Genomic DNA, 19,385 nt, shown 5'->3' with positions numbered 1-19,385 from the left:
CGTCGCAAAGACGCAAGGCGAGTCCCGGTAGCGGATTCAACTGGATTGCTGTTGTGATTATCGTGCGAGCGCAGTGAGCTTGTAACGGTTCGAGGTTGCATCGCGTGCTAAGTGTGTCAGCCTGTAGCCTGTTTGAATGGGCCTGCATATGCATCTGCACACGTGGGTATATGACTGCGCGGCCACCCCATGAGGTGCAGCTACTTGGTGGACGCCTCTAGGTACCCACGGTACTCATGCAGGTGACATGTGAGTGTGTATGTAACTGAGGCACTGTTGTGCAAGCTGCAACGCTTCTTTCAAGTCTAAGGCACTGAGTTGGCGTGCTTGCGTGGTCGGCACACACGCACGCTGAATGATACTCCTAGAGTCTTCTCTGTGTACTGGGCACGTGGCCGACGCTGTCTGTGCACATACAGAAAGCAGATACTGGAAATATTTAGATACTGACCTCTGATGACAGCGAATCATGGAGACGGTATGCATGGCTGTCGCCTTCATCCTCATGCGCTAATTTGAGCGAGAACCAAAGTCATTCCCTAATTAAGGTAGAGGCGACCAGCAGGTGGCTGTTTAGCCGGTTGGCTGTATCCATGCACCGTAGTTTCTCTCGGGCAGATACCCTTTCAAGTGTATACACTGTGAAAGCGCATCATCGTGTGAGCAGTTACGTGGAGCCGAATGGCCTGTTTCCTCTCTTAGCTCCCCCTCCCTTGTCTGAACACGGCTTTTAGTCTCGAATACATATATACGGGCCTAGGACGTCTTTGTAGGCAGATGCCACGTACTGTTTTTATGGGTCACGGGAATCCCATAAGCCTCATCAGGCGGCCTCCAGAGGAACCATCCTCGAAAACCCCGTCTCGCACAAGAGTGCCCTGACTGCCACCACCGATCGTGGGATCTGTACTCGATGTACAGACCCTATGGGCCGTACCGAGGCACATCCATCAGTCATTTTCTGTTGCTACCGCAAGTCCACATCAAAAGCCTCGCCGGTCCTATTGTAGACTGCCTCTTGGATGGCGTTGACTTCTTCATGGGTTAGAGTTCGATCTATTGCCCTGTAGGTCAGCCGGTAGCAGAGGCTTTTACGTCCTGTTTTGGGATGGACGAAACTATCCACGAGTTTGACTGATTCGACCAGATCTCCTCCTGATTCGCGGCACAGCTCGTAGAAGCTCAATTCGGTGAACTTCTCTCTGTGCCGCGGTGGTTGCCCCGGTTCACGCGCAGAATTGGTGTCGGAGGTGCCTGTATTGGTTTGACCCTGAGCCGCTGACAGAGACAACCTGGCTGGCCGTAACCCGCATGCTTCGCTGGCAGGAAGTCCGGCCTTGCTGCAGTCTGCCCAACCTGTCTGTATTGCCTCGTTCACCCAGAAGGAAATATCTTTGTACACCGGAGGCATGATACTGAAAGGGACAAACCGGCGGACTTGGCCATCGGCAAACTGCTCGGAAAATCTCTCGTCCTCTGACCAGAAGAGGCGAATATCCTCAATTCCAAACAGATGCATGCACAACCGTTCCAGACCCAAACCGAAAGCCCAACCCCGGATTGTAGGGCGTGCGGCGACAGCTTCTGACGATTCGCCAGCATTGTCCGCGGTCACACTGCGGTCATCGTTTTCTGACTTAGATGACGGCGGCAGTGGTACGCCTCGTAAGATTTCAGAGCGGATTTCGCCGGCACCTAAGACCTCCATCCAGTCGTCCTCTGTATCCTGTTCAGTTGCCTTTTCCGCCTGTCCGGCAGCCTGTACTGAACCAGCAGGATCTCTAGCAACGTACAGCTCTACAGAGGGTGACGTGAATGGGAAGGATGTCTCGTAGTCCCATTTCAAACGTACGTCAGAACCGAGGAGATGTCTAAGAAGCTTTTCCAATGTTAGTTGAAGATGAATCATTAACGGGTTCTTCAGGAAAGGATTAGAAGGAAAGAGGCATGGTGACTGTAGTATCCAGCGTTCCAGCTTATCTTTCGCCGTAGCACCTCCTGGCTTCTTGTGTGTGGGAGGGCTTTGGGCTGTGTTATCCCCTCCGCCGTTGCCACGAACATTGGCAACCACCTTCAAGAGTAGCTGGTGCTCTGCCTCAAGACGTTTCATCTGTGGTTTTGAAAAGACACGGAAGCCGTCCGTCTGGTGAAAGACTGGATAGTGCAGACGATCGATTTCGTCCCGGCGAATTACCTCGGCCGTCCATACAGCTGCTTCGACACCGGCGTCTATAAGCTCTTTCTGGTGCGCCGTGCAGTGAGTCCGAAGGAGGACACGGTCGGGGTCGTAGCCGTCGACAGATGAAGAGGAGGTGTTGTTGATCGTCTCCCCCGAGGCAAGTCGAATGTCGTCGACATAGTACGTGTCTGACGGCAGCCGACTCACATGATCCATCGGAACCAGTAGAGAATCAAAGTTTTGCCTACATGTGACAAAGGGCGAAAAATCATCGAACAGTTGAAATGGCGACAGTGCCGAGAAACCTGAGATTTCATGGCCTGCTGTTGCTTCAGTCCGTGCAGCATCGACGGGGGCGTCTGATGGGCGCTGCGCAAGTGGGCATAGGGTCGTGGCGGAGGCCGTGCATCCAGAAGAGCCGTCGGCTCCTCTTTGTAGCCAATGCAGTGGATCCTGTACCTCTTGAAAGCGAGTGCTGGCTTCCTGCCAGAGGCCCTCAGGGAAAAGCAGAGAATCACTGGTGCCTCCCTGCGCAATCGTCTCCCGCAACAGAGCTTTGTTTTCGCTCAAAAAAAATGATTCAATGCGGCTCTTGAGAATGCCGATGGGGTTGTCAGCCCGCCGGTGCAGATGGCGGTCCAGTTTGTCCCACACAGACGGCGGAATGTGACCCGGTCGTTCACGATTCGCTGCTATAGCCGATCGCTCAGAGGCCTCGCGGACTTTGTGGCTTTCCAATGCTGTGGACGAAGACATAAACCGACGGCTGCTGGAGGGATGCCACTCAGTGTTGGGGAAACGGCATCTCAGTTCGTTTGGGGAATTCGTGTGCGGCAGAGCCCTGCGCCTAGGAGTGGACGTTCTTACAGCTGAACTCAGGTTCATGAAACTCTGCACAGCGCGCAGTTGATTCGTCTTCGGGGGTGTCAGGAATAGCGTCCGTGTCCTCGCAGCACGCGACGCCGACGGACGGAGTAAGAAAGAGGAAAGGGCTGCAGGCCAGAATAACGGTGGCTTGCCACATAGTTGGCAGTTGGAGGCTTTGTGATCGACAGCGCATGCGCACAAAGAGGCGAGAAGCACAATGGTACTCGGCGAGCGCTCGGCAGGCTTGGGTTGCGTCCGGACCGGATTCAGCCGCAATGGACGAGTAAGCGGCAGAGAGGAGCTCCGGAGCGAGTTGTGCCATCCTCCTTGGCCTACGAGTGCTTGTCTGTGGAGTCCCATGATGGAGTAAAAGGGAAGGAAAACGGGTTGCAAATACTTCTTCAGGGGCGCGAAGCAGAGAAAAATCGTGTCCTGATTCTCAAAAATGAAGGTGACCTAAATCCAGACGAGGTCAAGGTATTCCGCCCGCTCGCTCCTCTGTTCTTGCTCGCTGTTTGGTCCCGCCTTGATATGCGGCACAAGGATGCTCAGAGGAAAGAACGCGTCGTCCTGGAGACGACGCATTCTTTCCTCGAAATCCGGTAGAAGACCAGGGCTTCAGCCCTGCCTTGCCGCTCCCCGACCACTACTAAACGCCGGGGCAGCACTCAGAGAAAAGGGACATGTATAGCGCCACCATTCTCAGCCCATAAGCTTTAACTGTCTCCGCACATGTTATTCAACAAGGGAGATCGTGTGCACAAGGAGTCTCCTGCTTTTAAGGCAGGGTCCCGTGCGACGTCACCTGGGGAAATATTTGCCTCAGCGGTGTTTGCATGCAGGAACCACTTGCCTTCTGGAGCCAGCGATAAATTACGAAGACACCCTATATTGACTTCACGGAAAATTTGTGTATCACTGATGCATTAGAGTTATACCCAGATAAATTTCGGTGTGTGGCTCGGCAGATGCCTTTAGTAACGTAGCGTTTCTTTTGTGGAGATTGCATGCACACGGCTGGACGACACCCGCGGTTGAGATTAGAAAAAGTTGCGATGCCGGGTCGCAGTTCTTCGGTAGAAGGCGTGTCTGAGCAAGAACCTGGCTCTACTTGTACGCTCGCGTACTCTTGACACAGTCGTAGGTCAGTCAAGCGTCCAAATGTCTTCCAGTCCGCGTATACAGAGAGTGCTCCGGTTGGACTCCGGCGTCGCCGGGAAAATGGTGTCCCGGCGTAATGGACACGGGACAGAGTTTTCGGTGTAGCACAGAGTACTACCCTCCCCGCCGCGCGCAACACGCGCCTTCGTGATACTCGACGCTCTTCGCGTTATGTCAAAAGCCGAGTTTGGCATGCAGCACCACCGGGGGAATAAAGAACAGCAGAGGATGCAATCCTACTCCTTGTCAGACTACGGCGGCGCCCGAAAGCATCAGGAACCGTCCGTGTTACCGAGGTTGTTGGACAACCCGCGGGTTGAAATGGACTTAGTCTAAAGCATAAAGGAGGTAGTTGCTACAACGGGTGAGGCCGTAAACGAACCTGCACAATCTGCTGAGTTGTACGCAGCAGCCGAGATGATGCAGCACGCCTGCAGCTTCTTCCGTATTTTATTTCCCGCTCCGTCGCATTTCTGAGTGGGATATATGTATGGCGCAAAGGACGTTGTGAATTGGGTGGTGGATCGAGCCGTGGCTGATAGAGCCCGAGCCCAGCAGTTTTGTCCTATTTCAGCGTTGTACCCGAGGAACTGCTCTGAGATGGTCATGGTCATTGCAGGCCTGTCTCTCGTTCGTATCTGTGTCGAATTTTGCCAGTTTATGAACGTAGACATGTATTCAACTGTACACTAGTCGTGGTCCAAGTCGTTTGTCCTGTTGGATTGGCAAAAAACCGCAGCGTTTGCACATGCAGGAATACTCGAAGTGGTTCCTTCCCGCAGAAGGAAGCACGCAGCAAACGACATTTGATTCCCGAGAGGACAGGCATGGTAGGCCGGTTACGAGCGTTTTCGGCTCATGCTTTTGGCGTGGTTTATCGCACATATGTCGCCACTGGGTACCCACCTAGCGCGATGTGCACCTGTCAAGTTTCCGGTGTTTGTCTCGGCGCGCAATATCATTATATCGCCACTGCATTCAAACACCGCCTTTCGAGATTGTGAAATTCAGTACCTGATAATGTCTACCACAATACGGCGCACACAGCAACGGATGCCACTATTGAGGGAATGAATATACACGGAACAGAACCAGTCCCTCAACAAATGGCTTGGAGACCATGGTGCTGGCGAGATGGTTTGAATGCCTGCCGAACTTTTTTGTGCTGCGAAACTTCCCAATAGGCAAGGCACAGACCAAGAATATCGCACCAGCGTTTTCTACGCTACAAGCTTGAACTAATCAGCAAAATTCTTTCGAGTCTGCGTAGAATAGGGGTTTCTTTAAAGAGTGATCTACGGTTAAATGGCGTCTGCCTCCGGAAGTGCCATCCTCTGTCTGCTGGTTCGTATGAGCTCGCCCCTCGCATATCACTGTATCATCTATAAAGCTGCGCGGCACCCGCAAGGGTCTTTCTATTGTTCCCGTTGGCATATAACGCGCGGCAAGTTTTCCATGTCACGCCAAGGGTTGGAGACGAAGCGGCAAAGGCCATCTTTCTCGCTTCACAAGTTGTGAAACGTTCCAAGGGCGCCTTCGTTTTGATATGGCTGTCACAGCGACCGCCCGCCGGGCTCTATGTAAGAAATAACAGACTGCGAACCAAGCGATTACTGTGTGGTGGTCAAAAACGATGGTTGCACGGGCGCAACCAAGCATCCGATCTCTTGACTGTGTGCTTTCACCGGCTTCGGTCCTGCGAGTTCTGCAGACCGTTTGCTCAAGGCTTCGGCCTGACGCCCAGTGGAGCCCAAGGGCTTCAATCCCCATCCATCCGCAGGGGAATGAGCCCGTTGTGACCGGATGATTTCTTTGCTGGCATTCCTCCTGTCCACCGCGCCTTCCCACCAGTATGCTCTAAAGGTTTGTGGGTCAATGAGAGCGGCCGACGAATTAGTAAGAACGAGAGCTACACACTTATTCAGTACACAGAGGTGGTCCTTTTTGCGTCGAAGCTTGTTAGTCAAAGCAGCAAAAGACGTCTTTGTTATGCGCTCTCGCACTTCCGACGAACCACCGGTTACCATACTCTACTCACATGTGTAATTCTTGTTGAGCCACAGGCCTGGCAATTGTGTCGGTGACGCTTCTTCGAGAAACCGAGGCGAGCGTAGCCGTCGGCGGGGGGCTCCGCGATCAGGCCTACTGGAAGAACTACGTTCCACATGTTCCTCCAGAGAATCCCTCTGGATGGATGCAGGAACAGGTGATGCCAGCGAATGGCACGTTTTGACAAGCTTCCTTGGGCGTGTATTCATAGAATGAACGACAAGGACATGATTCAGCTGAAATCGGCAAGGGATTGCATTGCTAGCGTAACAGCGTATGCCGTTACATTCAGAGGTTTAGTCACAGCTTTGATTATCCTATATGTACATTCTTGTCGAACCAAAACGTGGCCTTCCATAAAGCGCTGCAGTGACCCGCATAGGGCTGCTACCCCGTGCGTGGGTGCTCACCGACGTTAGAACGTGTTTCAGTTGCGGTAGCACTCGTGCCGCATCAATGCACGACGTTGCATGTGTGCGAGTGCTCGGTATCATATGTGTTGCCCCAGTCCGTTGGGATGGCGTTTGTGAAGCTGAGAGGCAAGTCCACTCCATGTCGATCCCGAGTATCAGGGAACTCGTGTGTATGCTCCATGTATAGAGCCACTTGTTGTGAGGTGTGAATAATGCGCCTTTGGCACATACCCTTACCTTTCTGCCATCCATGTACACGCAGATTCAAAAGAAGCTGACCCTACTCCAAGCTGCTTCCCAGCCGGAGTCCGTGTACCCCCTGCCGCCTGGCGGCGGCTCGGCGGCATATGCATCACCTGCTTCTGCTTCTACAGAAATAGAGATCGTCTATCACCCCAGAAACGGGTACGAACGCCGCGCGCGCGTTTGTTAGTAGGAACACCGGCACGCTTTTCGCCGCGTATGGCCGTGCAGTGCGTGTAGACGGTCCATCCTGCTCGGAACCTCTCTTATCGTAGCGAGGCGTTTCCCTTGCGTCAGCACCAACCGTGCCCCATGTTCGGATTTAGTGTTCCGTGGTCTCTACAGTGCATGCCGCCGCAGAGCTCCTCGATGAACGCCTTGCGAAACAGTTCTTCTGGTTACGCTGAAAAGCAGCATGCCTGTATCGCGCGGCTCGACGGTTCTTCGATAATAGTGCCGGTTTGCCCTTCTCTCCTTGAGATTATCACAAGCCGTCTCATTTCCGGGCGTGAGTCCCTTGCTTCACGTGCTGTGAGCTCTAAACCAAGTGCGTAGTTGCCCAGCATAGGAGATACAGAGGGAATTAGCCCCCCGGGAAGGCGCACGCAGGAACGTTCAGTCAAAAGAAAACCAGAACAGCATCTCCCGTGCATACATTACGCTTATTGCCGGATGGACTGTGTGCCATCGCGTCTTCTTATATATCCAATTTTGCAGCTCGTACGTGTGGTTAGTGACAGGAGGTGAACAAGTAGAGCGAACGAACGGAGGCGGTGGCCGAGCGACAGCCGAGGGGTGGGGGGGAGGTGTCTTGCCTCGCCCCTTGTCAACAGCGAAGCATATCCTTCTCTCACAGCTTTTGAGCACAGCTTCTTCGGATGCAGGGTATCTGCCACCGTTGTCAGGGGCAAGCGCAGGAAGAAACGAAGAAGCGAGCGGCCGCGTCATCCTTGACCCTGCCAACCCCCGCAAGGCCAAAGGGAGCCGTGCTGGCATGCCTTCACCTCTGAATTCAGGCCGTGCATACGGGGCAGCCGAACAGACTGGCAAAGAATCTCCACTCGTTTCCGGTCTTGCGGATACTCTTGTTCACAATATGGCTACGCTGCGCGGTCTAGATAATGATCGTTTTCCAAAACACCGCGGCGTGATTGAACAGTCCACTGCACTCGGAATCGGCAGGCGCCTCTCGGATTCAGACGGCGACGCACTTTCCTGGAAGAAAGACGATATTCCCACTGCATCTGACAAAACTAGAAATTCTGGCAGTGCACAGGAAACTGCGAGTAAGTTTTCCGGCAGTAGCGGTATCCAAGAAGCCACTACCGTGTACCATCATGAGTCTGACAAGGACCGTGGATTTCTGGCGGTACGAGAAACAAAAATCATGTAAAGCTGTTGTTGAATGGCAGACTGTAGTAATTGTGTTTGCGAAAGCCATCAAGTCGGTTCGAATCGTGCTGCCCCAAGAAACCAGGTGGTTCTCGAACCGAGCCCGAACTTTGCGATGTTACCGTGGACGGAAACGTGGAACCAGAGCGTCTCCTCTGCGCAGCGGGCATACGAAATTCCGCTGAGAGCCTGCGTACTTCCTTATTATGCATTTGGGATGCTGTTAATGCACGAGTGTAGCGGGTGCAAAGGTTCGCCCGCCTCCCCCTGGCACAGTGTTACAATAAACGGTCGATGAATGACTACCTGACAACCCGTGCGGTCGGCTGCTACTATTTCATGACAATCTCCGCGCTAGCGGCTCCTCTTTTCTTCATAAAGGCGTCCTTACCTCCTGGCGAGGCCTTCGCTTGATTTTAGAAAGAATCTGTTGTTCGGAGTTGGTTGCTCGGCCTACTCAATTCACCGCCTGGCGCGCCGGGGGCTGCTCGGTTCTGACTGGCTTCTGGTGAACAACTATTCATCGGTGGATTCAGTTTGACGCCTATACACAGAAACGTGCCTGTACTTGCTTGTGCACCGAAAAGAGGGCTGACACTAACCAAGTGAATGCCTGGAAATGTTTAAACTGTGACACAGGGCATTCAGGCAGCTTGCTAGTCGGTAAGCATGTAGAGTGCTCTCAGTGTAGCTTCCGGTCTTGACAGCAGCTGACCCTGCGGTGCCAAGACGTGTCATACTTCATCGGAGCTAGTAGCTCAGTATTTCCAGCAAGGGAAACTACGAACTATGGCCAGCCAGCTATATCGGCGCTCCAGACACCCGGAAGACTCTTCGTGCCACTCTGCGCCAAACGGGCCCCTGAGACCACCAGAAGTTCACTCTCGCGCTAGTCAAGCGAAATTGAACTCTTTTTGACTCTACAACCCGTATAAAAAACGTACACAATACACACGCAGGCTGTTGGCAACCACTGAAAGTCCCCACCGAGAGGCCAGGAAGTCCCAAAATAACACGCCAGGCGATTCTGTAGTTTATCATCCACAAAGAAGCAATATGGCCCCGACGGCTGCGCCTCACACTCCCACGCGCGTATACAATCAGAAGGCTTTTCGCAGATCCTGCACGACCCGAGGCCGACAACAGGGAAGGTAAAAGGCCACCCGACATCATGCGGCGACCGCCTAAAGAATGTATTTGCATAGGTCCGCTTGTTCCATTAAAGGCCGAAGTCGTTCCTCTACCATTTCCTTCGTGACCACGACCTCTGCGTGCATACAAACACGAATCAGCAGAAGCCATACGGATCTACTACATACGTCTCCACAATAACCACTGTTTGACGCGTGATGTACCATTGTAGGCCCACACAGAAGACAAACAAAGGCGAAAAAGGACGCAGGTGACATAGGGCTACGAATCCCAGATTCCCAAGCAAGCATACGCCGCAACGAATGCTCGCTTGATGAACATATGCCTGCATCGATGGGTCAGCGAAGCGATGCAAAAGACAGTGCTGGATCTAGCAGCAGATGTCACGTCCGAAAAAAGTGGGGTACTTCCGTAATGTTTCTACGGGCTAAGAGCCCGCGCAACACGTCCACTGGAAGACACTCCAATTAGGCTATGAGGACAGAGCATGCACAATGACTCCCCGTAGCGTGCAGCTCACCCGATCCGCGACGCGTGTGTGCTTCGAATTTGGTATCCTCCAAGACTTTTGCCAGGACAGTCTTCAGTCGCCGCGCGCCGACGTTAGCGTTCACTGCATGCAACAGACGGAAACATCCTCGGGCCCGCTTCAGGAAAACACTCATCGCCCAGAGAGCAGCATGTAGAATCTTAAGATGATAGGCGGGTGCCGAAGCTACCTCACTCGTGATGAGAAGAAGCAACAAATTACTCTACGAAACCAATGGCTGCCGTAATGCGAGATACGAAACGAGGGACGAAAACAGTCGAAAACTGGGCACGCAAACCGTGTGATTTATTCATGCTACATCCACCTCGTGGGGGATCTTCCTAGGCCTATTAGCTTTACCCACCACACTCGCCAGTTTGTTTTGCTCGTGTTAGGGAAAATATGTATCCATGAAACACTAACACTCGCGAATGAAGCCAACATTCGGCGACATGCGCATCCGGAGCGCTTCACGAACAGATAATATCGGCCAGCTAGTCTCTCGTGAGTCTTCACGTACGAGATCGAATTTTCATCTCGGAGAAACCAACACGGGTAATAAATTGGTGAATTATCCATAGAACCCGACCTGTGTTAAGATGATGGGAAATGCGTGCTATCTCCCGAATACCGCTCTCTTCGAACGTGAGCTTCACTCCTTCCTGAAAGCCGTACACGAAGATCGACGATAAGCATTGAGCACAAAGCGACACACAGGCGGGAGGTACAAGATCGCAGATACCGCGACACTGTCAGGCCTGGTACGTCCAATAAAATAGTGATCTCTCGTCTTTTTAGCAGAAGGTGCTCGACACCCGAAATGACTAAAGACAGTCGTGGACGCAGAACAATCGAAGCTTCTCAGAAGAGCAGTGGGGACTAGGTAGCACGGCTGAGATGGTCCGTTCCCTATCACATCGTAGCTCGTTTTACCCTCTAGACACTCTGCCACCAAAAAAGAAAAAGACTCGGACGGTCTAGTCAAACTGCAAATGTATGTCTCCGTTGGCCCTGTCAAGCGTCTTCTACCCAATAGATTTCGCGGACACCTAGCATCCACATACTTGACGAACTTTCAACAATGTACGTGGTTTCACAAGAGGCACATAAGCTCACCGTTGCGAGCAGCGCGCTCTGCTGGTCTAGGAGGTTATACTGTGTCTCTGCAGCACCGTGTCATACGGACATACACGGAAACGCACAGCATGCCAAAAGCGTCTGCCGGGCACGAAGTTATGCTGAAATGCACTGCTACGCTGCTGCGTATAGCTGTCCGTGGAACGCAAAAGTAGCCGCATAAAACAATTCCAGAGTCGACTGCTTCATGCGCCAAGGACCACGTAGAGTGCTGAATGCGGCAGTCGCCCAGAGCGCATGCCGCCTCACCGGGCAGTCGTCGATCTCCGAAGACCAGACTGCTGTGCCCCCGGGCCACTTCAAGAGACTACCAGCAGATAACTGACTGCTTCTGCCACGGCGTCTACTCGTCAGGAAGGCAAAAACGGGTCGACCACAACTCCTCACGCTACGGAAAATACACTCGCGGACACCGCAGCCGTTTACCCTGGCTTCACACTGCGAATCAAAATTCAGAACTTCGTCCCGAGTGGTGGAGCTCCCGCCGTTTGCGTCAGCAAGCACCTTCGCAACTGCGTCGCTCGAAGGCAGCGCTGCGTTGCCCGCTCCCTGACCGAGACCCCTTGCGGCCCTATCCTGAAATGCTACTCGTGTGGCTCTCTTCACTCCGTACTCAGCTACGGAGCCTGTCAGCAGAACGCGAAAACCAGTAGCGTGTTAGCCACTCTGGGGGGAGACGCTGAAAGCGGCTTGATGTCTAAAATGGACCGCTTGTAGAGCCGCTGGGGGAGGCGAACATGTATCTCGATTTCTTACCTGTCAGAATCTGGACGAAATTCTCTTCCGTCAAAGGTTTCAGATCGCTGCGTACCGGTAAACGGCCCTATAGAATCACATGTGACAGCGAATAGAATCATCGCAGAGTAGAGGAGAATAACCTTTCACGACACCTGTACAAATGCTGTGCAAAGCCCTCTCTGCCGGCATGACGCTGAACACGCTTCACGCCTGATACCCCCTTTAAAGTAGTCATAATGAAATCAACGAACAGGACCAGTCATATACCACCGGCATCATGCTCGCTAAGGGCAGAGCTCCCTGCGAACGCCTCCACAGATCTGCACAGCGCTCTGGCACCAAATCACGCGAGTACTTTATTACGGAACGCAGCGCGATGTCAGCCACAACAGCCAAACAGCGAAGTCACCAGTCTATGAAGTCACCAGTATACCATCCGAAGCGGTAACAGAGTCACAAAAGAGTTTTGCGGTGGGATGGCCACCAACGAGGCGAGCATTCCGTTTTCCATTTGCAGGCGAGGCTTCTCACACGCACGAGCTCTACGATGACAACCAGTGAGTCGAGCGCAGAAAATCCACCCCGCTCCTAGATGAAGCGTTTTTCCCATGAGCGCTGTTCGTCAGCACTCTAGCCACATAACTCGTGAATGATCCAGAGACGCGCAGGAGGTACATATGGCAGCTCCCCCCCTCGTAGGCATCTGGCACACACACCTGCAGCTCAGGGATGATGTCGGAAGGCTTGCAAGCGAGAAACGATCCTGCACACAGAGCGTAAGAAGAGTTAGAACACACAATAGGAGGGCAGCGTTCCGGCGAAGGCAAGTATGGCTAGTGAAACGCAAGCGAACTGCAGGTGCGGCAGTCGTGGGAAGACAGGAGGTAGCGCCTGCGATCCCATCTGAGTACTCGAGGGTGTCCTAATGTGTCAGATGACAGTGTAAGCGACTGCCATCTTTCTACGTGCATTAGCACCTGCAAGCCGCAACGTGCCCTGTGCGGGACCGCCACAATTGCCCGTGTCAACTAGCATCCGCGCCCGAGCGGCTTGCGAAAAACTCAGCACCAGTTCTAACCTGAGGCGATAAAGAGGACGTGGTCGGTGTTGATCACCCCCAGCTGCGTAGGCACCGACGTTCCCTCTATAAGCGTCAGCAGCTCTCTCTGGACGCCCACTCGTTTTGATCTGAAAGCGGAGTTGTCACCTGTAAAACGCAGAGCGTAAATGAGCAGAGATAAAGAGATTACTGTAGGCTGCACGTTTTATTGAGCGCTCCTTCTTTGCTCGCACTTACAGCGACGCGTGTGCGGCACCTGTCCCTCTGCACATGAATTCCCTAATTGGCACTGACGTATATGCATCAGAAAAGCTCGCTGGTCTGCACAGAAAGCGGCGGTGTCCGCAGGTGTTCCAAGGTGAATACCGCCACCCTCGGGAGGTTAGAGTTCCCTTGTTCTGGACATGACTTACTTCCACTGCGCTCCTCAACCAGCTTGTCAAATTCATCGATGAAGACGATTCCCCGGTTCTCCGCCGCCTCTCGCGCCCGTTCCTGCACATCCTCGGTGTCCGTCTGCGACGAGAAACCACTCGAATTCCAACTCAGCAACTTGACGCAAGCAGCCTTCGCGGCACGCGTATAAAAGCGTAATGGAAGAAAGGACGCCCGCCACCCCATCTTGACAACCCGACATCTGAACTAGCTCGTGACCGCTACGGCCGCCGGTGCGGCGCTCCTGGAGCCTCCTCACCGCCACTTGCAGTGTGCCTGGCAGTCATGGGTCATCAGGCACGAGCTGTGACGACGTCAACGGCAGAATGTGCGCCTCGCCACTACGGACTGGCCATGAGAAACCAGGTGCGCAGCCGCGCGGCATCGGGTGCGCGGGAGGTTTCCCCCTGCTAGAGGCCAACTGATGGCTTCCACGCCTACCATTTCATTTGCGAAGTGCTCTGTCATGGCAGCTATCGCCTTCTTAACCCTGAGGCTCGCAACGAGACAGAGGCACGGGGCAGGCCCGGAGGAATCAGAGAAGTGAGTCTGCAACGCAAGGTGCGCCTGACGACATGGCCTACGCCCAGTCGTCAAGTGTCTCCGTGGCGTAGCCCTCCCTGTGCGTCTTCGAGTCAAAGAAATTGGGCATCTTCATTATCTCTACTACGCCACTACATGGGGTTGGACACGTTGAATATCCGTAGTATGTGTCACCTTAACTATGCGTTGCGCAGGGACTCAGCATCCTAATCGTCATAAGGCTCAGAGATTGAAGTCGTGGCCTGGCTCCCTTTTGAATAATATCTCGCTCCTCTTTCTGCATTCGGTGGCAGGTTTTGTTCACTAGTCGTCGCCGCACGCGGACGACACGCGCAGTTCAGGCGGATGTAGAAGAACGCGTTTGAGTGTCCCTGCCTTCTCCCGCAGTGCACACCGCCGCTCGAAGATCCTACTCCTCCCGAAACGCGACTTCGCATCGTCCATCCGCTCGCTGGATAGCCTGGCGCACGGATGTACCCCGTCAGGGAAAGCCGCGTGCCGGTTGAGCCTTACTTCACTTTCTTCCTTTGCTCCGCCTCGTGCTTTTGATTGTTTCCGCCAAAGAGCCCGATGGGCACCGAGAAGGAGATCCCTGGAATCGACCCCCCGCGGCCCCTGCCGTTGCGTCCGCCTCCAGCCGCGGGCGCGAAAGGCGCCACAGGCGTGGGGAGTCCGAAGGCGGCGGGGGACGGCCCGCCAGGGAAGCCGCCCGGCGGCGCAAATGGATTGCCGCGCTGAGAACTCATGGCCTTCCCCAGCGAGGAAAAGAGCGCCGAGAGCGGGTCTTGGGGACCTTCAGGGTGCTTCTGGCTGAAGGTAGGCACAACCGAGAGATAACCGAACGCATATGCGCTTGCGCGGGATGAAGGGCGTCGACGGCGCGAGTGTGCAGCTTTCCCTCGTAAGACGACCTCGGCATGGCTCGCCCTGCGCCAAACGCCGGCTGGGGCAAAAGAAGGAAGAATATCGATGTCAAGGTGACTCAGAGACACAACCCGTCTTGACGCACATTGACACACAAGCCGCGCCGTTGCACGCGCCTTACAGGAGACTCTCGTCGACTTCGACTTCGACCTCGTCAAGCCGTCCATCCTGCAAACACAGGCGACACCGCGCGAGAGGTGGAGGCGGCCTGAAAGATTCTCGCCGGGCCAGCAGGGCGAAATGCGACGCGACGCGGTCCGGCGCCGCAGAGGTGACCTCCAGCACCCCGTCATCTCACCTTAATCATCGCGGTGATGACTTCCACCGAGTCGCTCATTGCGCCCTGCTCCCGAAGAGCTCGTGCCTGTGACGCAGAAGAAATCCACTCGCGCATGCTAGAGGCGCAGATCAGCAGAGCCGCCCTGCATGCCCATATACGGATAGTCCTAAGCATGTGCAAGACGCAGCCGCGCCTACAAGGCAGCACACGCGGGCACGCCCCTGACGAAACATCCCCGGCGCCTGGCAAGCACCTGGTGACCACCAGGCACCACGCGTCAGCGACAGGTCACCCAAGAAGCATATTCTTAGCCCCTAGCCCGCTACCGCCTTGTCAGCTCTTCTAGTTGGATGAGGCGGGGGACGGGGTGCTCCTAGAGCCTTCGCACAATGGATGCCATCTGCCCAGGCATCGGCGCCTTGCGGCGAAACTCGCATGCGACAGGCGAAACCAGAGCGTGCGCCTTCAAAATCAAATTGGAAAGGCAGCTCTCTCACCACTTCCTGTCTAGCACGGCTTGCCGCCTCCTTGAAGATGACCTTCTTCATTCTTTCCTTCTCATCTGCGTAGGCTTGCTGCGCACACGTCGGCACCGCAGACAGAAGGCATCCAGCCACTCAGTCGCGCTCAGCGCCGTTGGCTCCCTGCTCTCGGCAAGACCTACCAAAAGAACGAACGAACCGCGATGGAAGAAAAAGGCGGCCCACAAAATCGCAGGCAAAGGCGTGGTAGGAAAGCAGTACAGTAGGAAAATAATCTTCGAGAGGCGTCCGCATGAGACTGACATGCAATGTCAAGTGAAGCCTTGGTTCATGCTCACGCTCACAGCGTGGCGATACAACTCGTGATGGACAATGCAATGGCGATTGGTGTAACGACGACGCTCCAAACTTGAATGCACACGTTGGCAATCAACACCACCCCCCCCCTGCAAAGCACGCTGCGGAAAATGAAAAGTTACAGTGCTGCAGCAGGAGCTAGAGCTTCTTCTCTGCCGCCGCTGCAGATAACAGAACACATTGAGAGGCATCCCGTAGTTCACGTTCTTACCTGAGCAAGGTAGTGCACGATGGAAGACGTATCGTCTGCGTCACAGAATAGCAAGAGAAAAGATCACATCGACTGGGGCGGGTCCGCAGTGGCGAGTACGCGCCAAACATACAGTACGCCTACAAATGGCCGAATCGGTTTTCGATCTCCTGGTGTCAAACGTGAACCCTCGCCTTCATAGGATGGGTAGGGCTGTTCCCTCACCAACGGGTCGAGTTTCAAAGGCAGACGAGCTTCCTAATTTCTCACTGCTGAGTCGAAGTTAGCACGAGAGGGGCTCGCCCCAACAAGCTGCTCCTAGACAACTGTAGAGACAGCACAGTAGCGGCACTGCGCAGTAACAGCCGCGCGCCAAAGAACTCACAGACAGGCAGGTACCGTCCCGCCCTCCGCCCCCCCCCCCCCAACCTCCACGGAAACTGAAGATGCACCGCCGAATCGTCGTCTTCTCACCTCCGACGAAGCCCACTTCTGTGAATCGGGTCGCCGCGACTTTCACGAAAGGGGCGCCGGCGAAAGAGGCGAGTCTCTTGGCTAGCTCCTGAGGGGAAGATGCACCAACATGAAGGGAGAGAGAACTCATAACCCGTCACAGAGAAAGACGAGCTGCCCAGTCGCTGCAGATGGTTTCCCCGAATCAGAGAACCGAAACTCGCAACGAGGAAACCTGCACGGGAGCGAAACACAGAAGAGAAGACTAGGGGCAGTGGTCTATGACTATTGTGGGCTCGCTGAGAAGGCAAAAAAACAGGTTCTCCTGTGTCGGAATCGTTTCCTAGGCAGCACATGCTGCACCATACGCTCAGGAAAGCTGCTTACAGTCTTTCCGCATCCAGAAGGTCCAATGAGGAGGAGATTGTTTGGCGCTATCTCGCGCCGCAGCTTTTCATCCTTCACGTTTTGACGACGCCAGCGATCTGGAAAGTGAAAAGGATAGGTCATGCCAGGAGAGGCGCTTCTCTCGCCACGCAAAGCGCAGTCAGATGCATGCCTGAAGAAAGGTGCACGTGTGTCACGAGCGTGAAGGAATCTCCCAGTTGCAAGTCGAAGGCAACTTCGCACGGCGCAATCCACGGACGCGGCCGCGACGAGCCACAGCTCTGATGAGGTAGACCACCTAGGTCGGCAGCAGCGCCTCTACTCGGTCTACCTTCCTTTCGTAGTCGCGGTGGCTGCGTGTGCAGGACTGCGGCACTTTCGCCGTGGCAGTACGTGGATTCCAATCCCTACAAGTTCACTCTGTTGCTCGCCACTGCGGACTCAGAGAGGACCGCACGCCCTGATATGCAGCACAAGCTCTGGAATGGGCTGCGAGCTTCTTCTCTGCCTGCCTCACCTCTCAAAGAAATCGCCAGACTCCGCTTCGCAGCATCCTGACCGACGACTGCGCACGAAAGACAGACCACCAACGGACCACACACAGACATGTCCATGCCAGTGGCGGCGGACAGCTCGCTGAGCGACCCCTTCCGCGGCAGGTTGATCTGCCGATCTAAAGCTGACGGTCTACAAAGGTCGCTCGAGACAACGGGCGCAGAGCGGGCGGTCGCTGCACCGCGGTGTCGCCAGAAGAGAGTCTCCAGGATCCGTTCTCGAACGATCTGTCAACTCCCGGCTCGTCAAACGTCTCAGTCAAAAAGGTTTAGCGTTGCACACCCCATCTGGTTGCCTCTGGATGGCGACAGACGCGGTAAGAGCACTCACTGTATTTGTCCAGAGCAGCCACGATTTCGTCGGGATTCCTGGCGAAGTCGTCGGGCGAGGCAGTCACCCCCTCGCCCGTGTTCTCAGAGCCGCTCCCCATCTCCGCTGGGACGAGGCTGTTCGCCTCGAGGGCCTCGGGAAGCGCTGCGCGGCCAGCAGCTCCGTCCTGCTGGCAGCCAGGGGCATTCGAAGGCTCCGCGCACGCAGACGATGCGGCGCGTGCTGCCTCTTTGCTTGTAGGCGACGCCTCTGAGACTGTGGAGAAGCCCGCACGATACGCCCGAGAGACCCTCTCTTCCCTGTCTGTAACGCGGCCATTCGCTCGATCTGGCAGGGAAGAGACGAGGCGCACCGAACGGAAAGGAAGCAGGCGGTGGTCTGGGGAGAGAGCGGATCTCCCGCGAGCTCCTGACGGCGTTTTTCCAGAGCGACAGAGCAGAGCAGCCGACTCGCAGGACGCAGCTCGGCAGAAACTGCCCTTCCCTCGCGCGCTGCTAGGCCGGCACGGACTCCTGACCTCGCCTTCCTCTGTTCGGGGGAGGGAGGGGGCGACAGGAGTTGCACTCGGAGTTTTGCGCTGTCCAGGCGTCGGAAATGAAGAGCGGGCAGGAACGCATGCATGTGCTCTGCCGGCCTGACCCTTCTTCAGCGATCTGGAAACAATCGCGCTGCAAACCGTCACCGTACTGCTGAGGGAAAGGCCCCTCTGACGAGAAAGCATCGAAGGAACACCCATGGTCGCGGAGTGCTACGCAGACCGCCACGCGGACGGAGGAGACAGCTAGACACTGAAGCACCGTCCTCGCCACGCAAGGACCGATGATGGGAAGGTCGACAGTGCTTGTTTTTCCGCGAGTCTCTCAAGGCGTTTTGAGAGGGCCGGTTGCACGCCTTCGCACGGGAGCATCGACACACCGAGGACGCTACTTTATGCTTAGCACGCCGGGAAAGCGGCCGCAAATAGCCAGCCGCCAAAGGTTGGTTCCGACCACAGCTTGATTGAGAAACACTCAGCGACGCACAAGCATTCGCCACGAAACAGAAAACATCCGGCTGATCGCTCGACAAAGGGGGTTCTGCTTGTCGGAGAGCCTTGCACTGGATCTGCAATCGTTCCACCAGCTTTCGCGCGTAGGAGAGTCCGGAAAGAGAGGCCAGCGAATTTTCAGGAAAAACCCTCTCCCGCCGAGAGACTGCTTTTCAAATTCAACCTATTTAGGGTGGCTTGCATCTTTGCAGTACTAAGTTCAACGTCGTCCAGACTTGCGCATGCAGCAGTGTGTATACGCAACTGCAGCGACTGTGTACAACGCGAGACTTGAATTGAGCGTTGCAGCGCGGCAGTCAGCCAGACCCATATTTGGGCGTCCCTCCCTCCCATGACGGCTGCGCGCGATCAGTTCGTTCGGTTTCTCGGATCCCTTGGAAAATCATGCGGCACAGGGCACTTTTGGCGGGAATTGAATGAAAGTGGCAGAGAGCACGAACTTACGCCGATATTCCAGCACGCATGCTACACCCATTCGCGC

The 19,385-nt window shown here is 54.9% G+C and overlaps 2 protein-coding genes across 2 annotated transcripts; both read right to left on the bottom strand.

The window, feature by feature from the left end:
• Nucleotides 1-967: 967 nt before the first annotated feature.
• On the bottom strand, nucleotides 968-3,406 carry BESB_016120 (Ferredoxin-fold anticodon binding domain-containing protein; the record flags this gene model as incomplete). Its single annotated transcript, XM_029360327.1, has 1 exon — nucleotides 968-3,406. One exon carries the CDS (start codon nucleotides 3,404-3,406, stop codon nucleotides 968-970), a length of 2,439 nt encoding a protein of 812 aa, XP_029216303.1.
• A 6,082-nt stretch (nucleotides 3,407-9,488) lies between these two features.
• On the bottom strand, nucleotides 9,489-18,592 carry BESB_016110 (putative ATP-dependent hsl protease ATP-binding subunit hslU; the record flags this gene model as incomplete). The annotated part of the gene is made up of 18 exons (XM_029360326.1): nucleotides 9,489-9,571; nucleotides 9,977-10,069; nucleotides 10,575-10,647; nucleotides 11,102-11,148; nucleotides 11,879-11,945; nucleotides 12,577-12,623; nucleotides 12,939-13,067; nucleotides 13,334-13,436; nucleotides 13,797-13,845; nucleotides 14,412-14,708; nucleotides 14,944-14,990; nucleotides 15,121-15,186; nucleotides 15,600-15,677; nucleotides 16,153-16,187; nucleotides 16,606-16,693; nucleotides 16,972-17,069; nucleotides 17,489-17,536; nucleotides 17,857-18,592. 18 exons carry the CDS (start codon nucleotides 18,590-18,592, stop codon nucleotides 9,489-9,491), a joined length of 2,184 nt encoding a protein of 727 aa, XP_029216302.1.
• Between the last annotated feature and the right edge of the window lie 793 nt (nucleotides 18,593-19,385).

This window comes from Besnoitia besnoiti, chromosome X (genome assembly GCF_002563875.1).
Source record: "Besnoitia besnoiti strain Bb-Ger1 chromosome X, whole genome shotgun sequence".
NCBI lineage: Eukaryota > Apicomplexa > Conoidasida > Eucoccidiorida > Sarcocystidae > Besnoitia > Besnoitia besnoiti.
The sequence above is the reverse complement of the archived record's forward strand: the minus strand, read 5'-3'. Positions and strand labels throughout refer to the sequence as shown.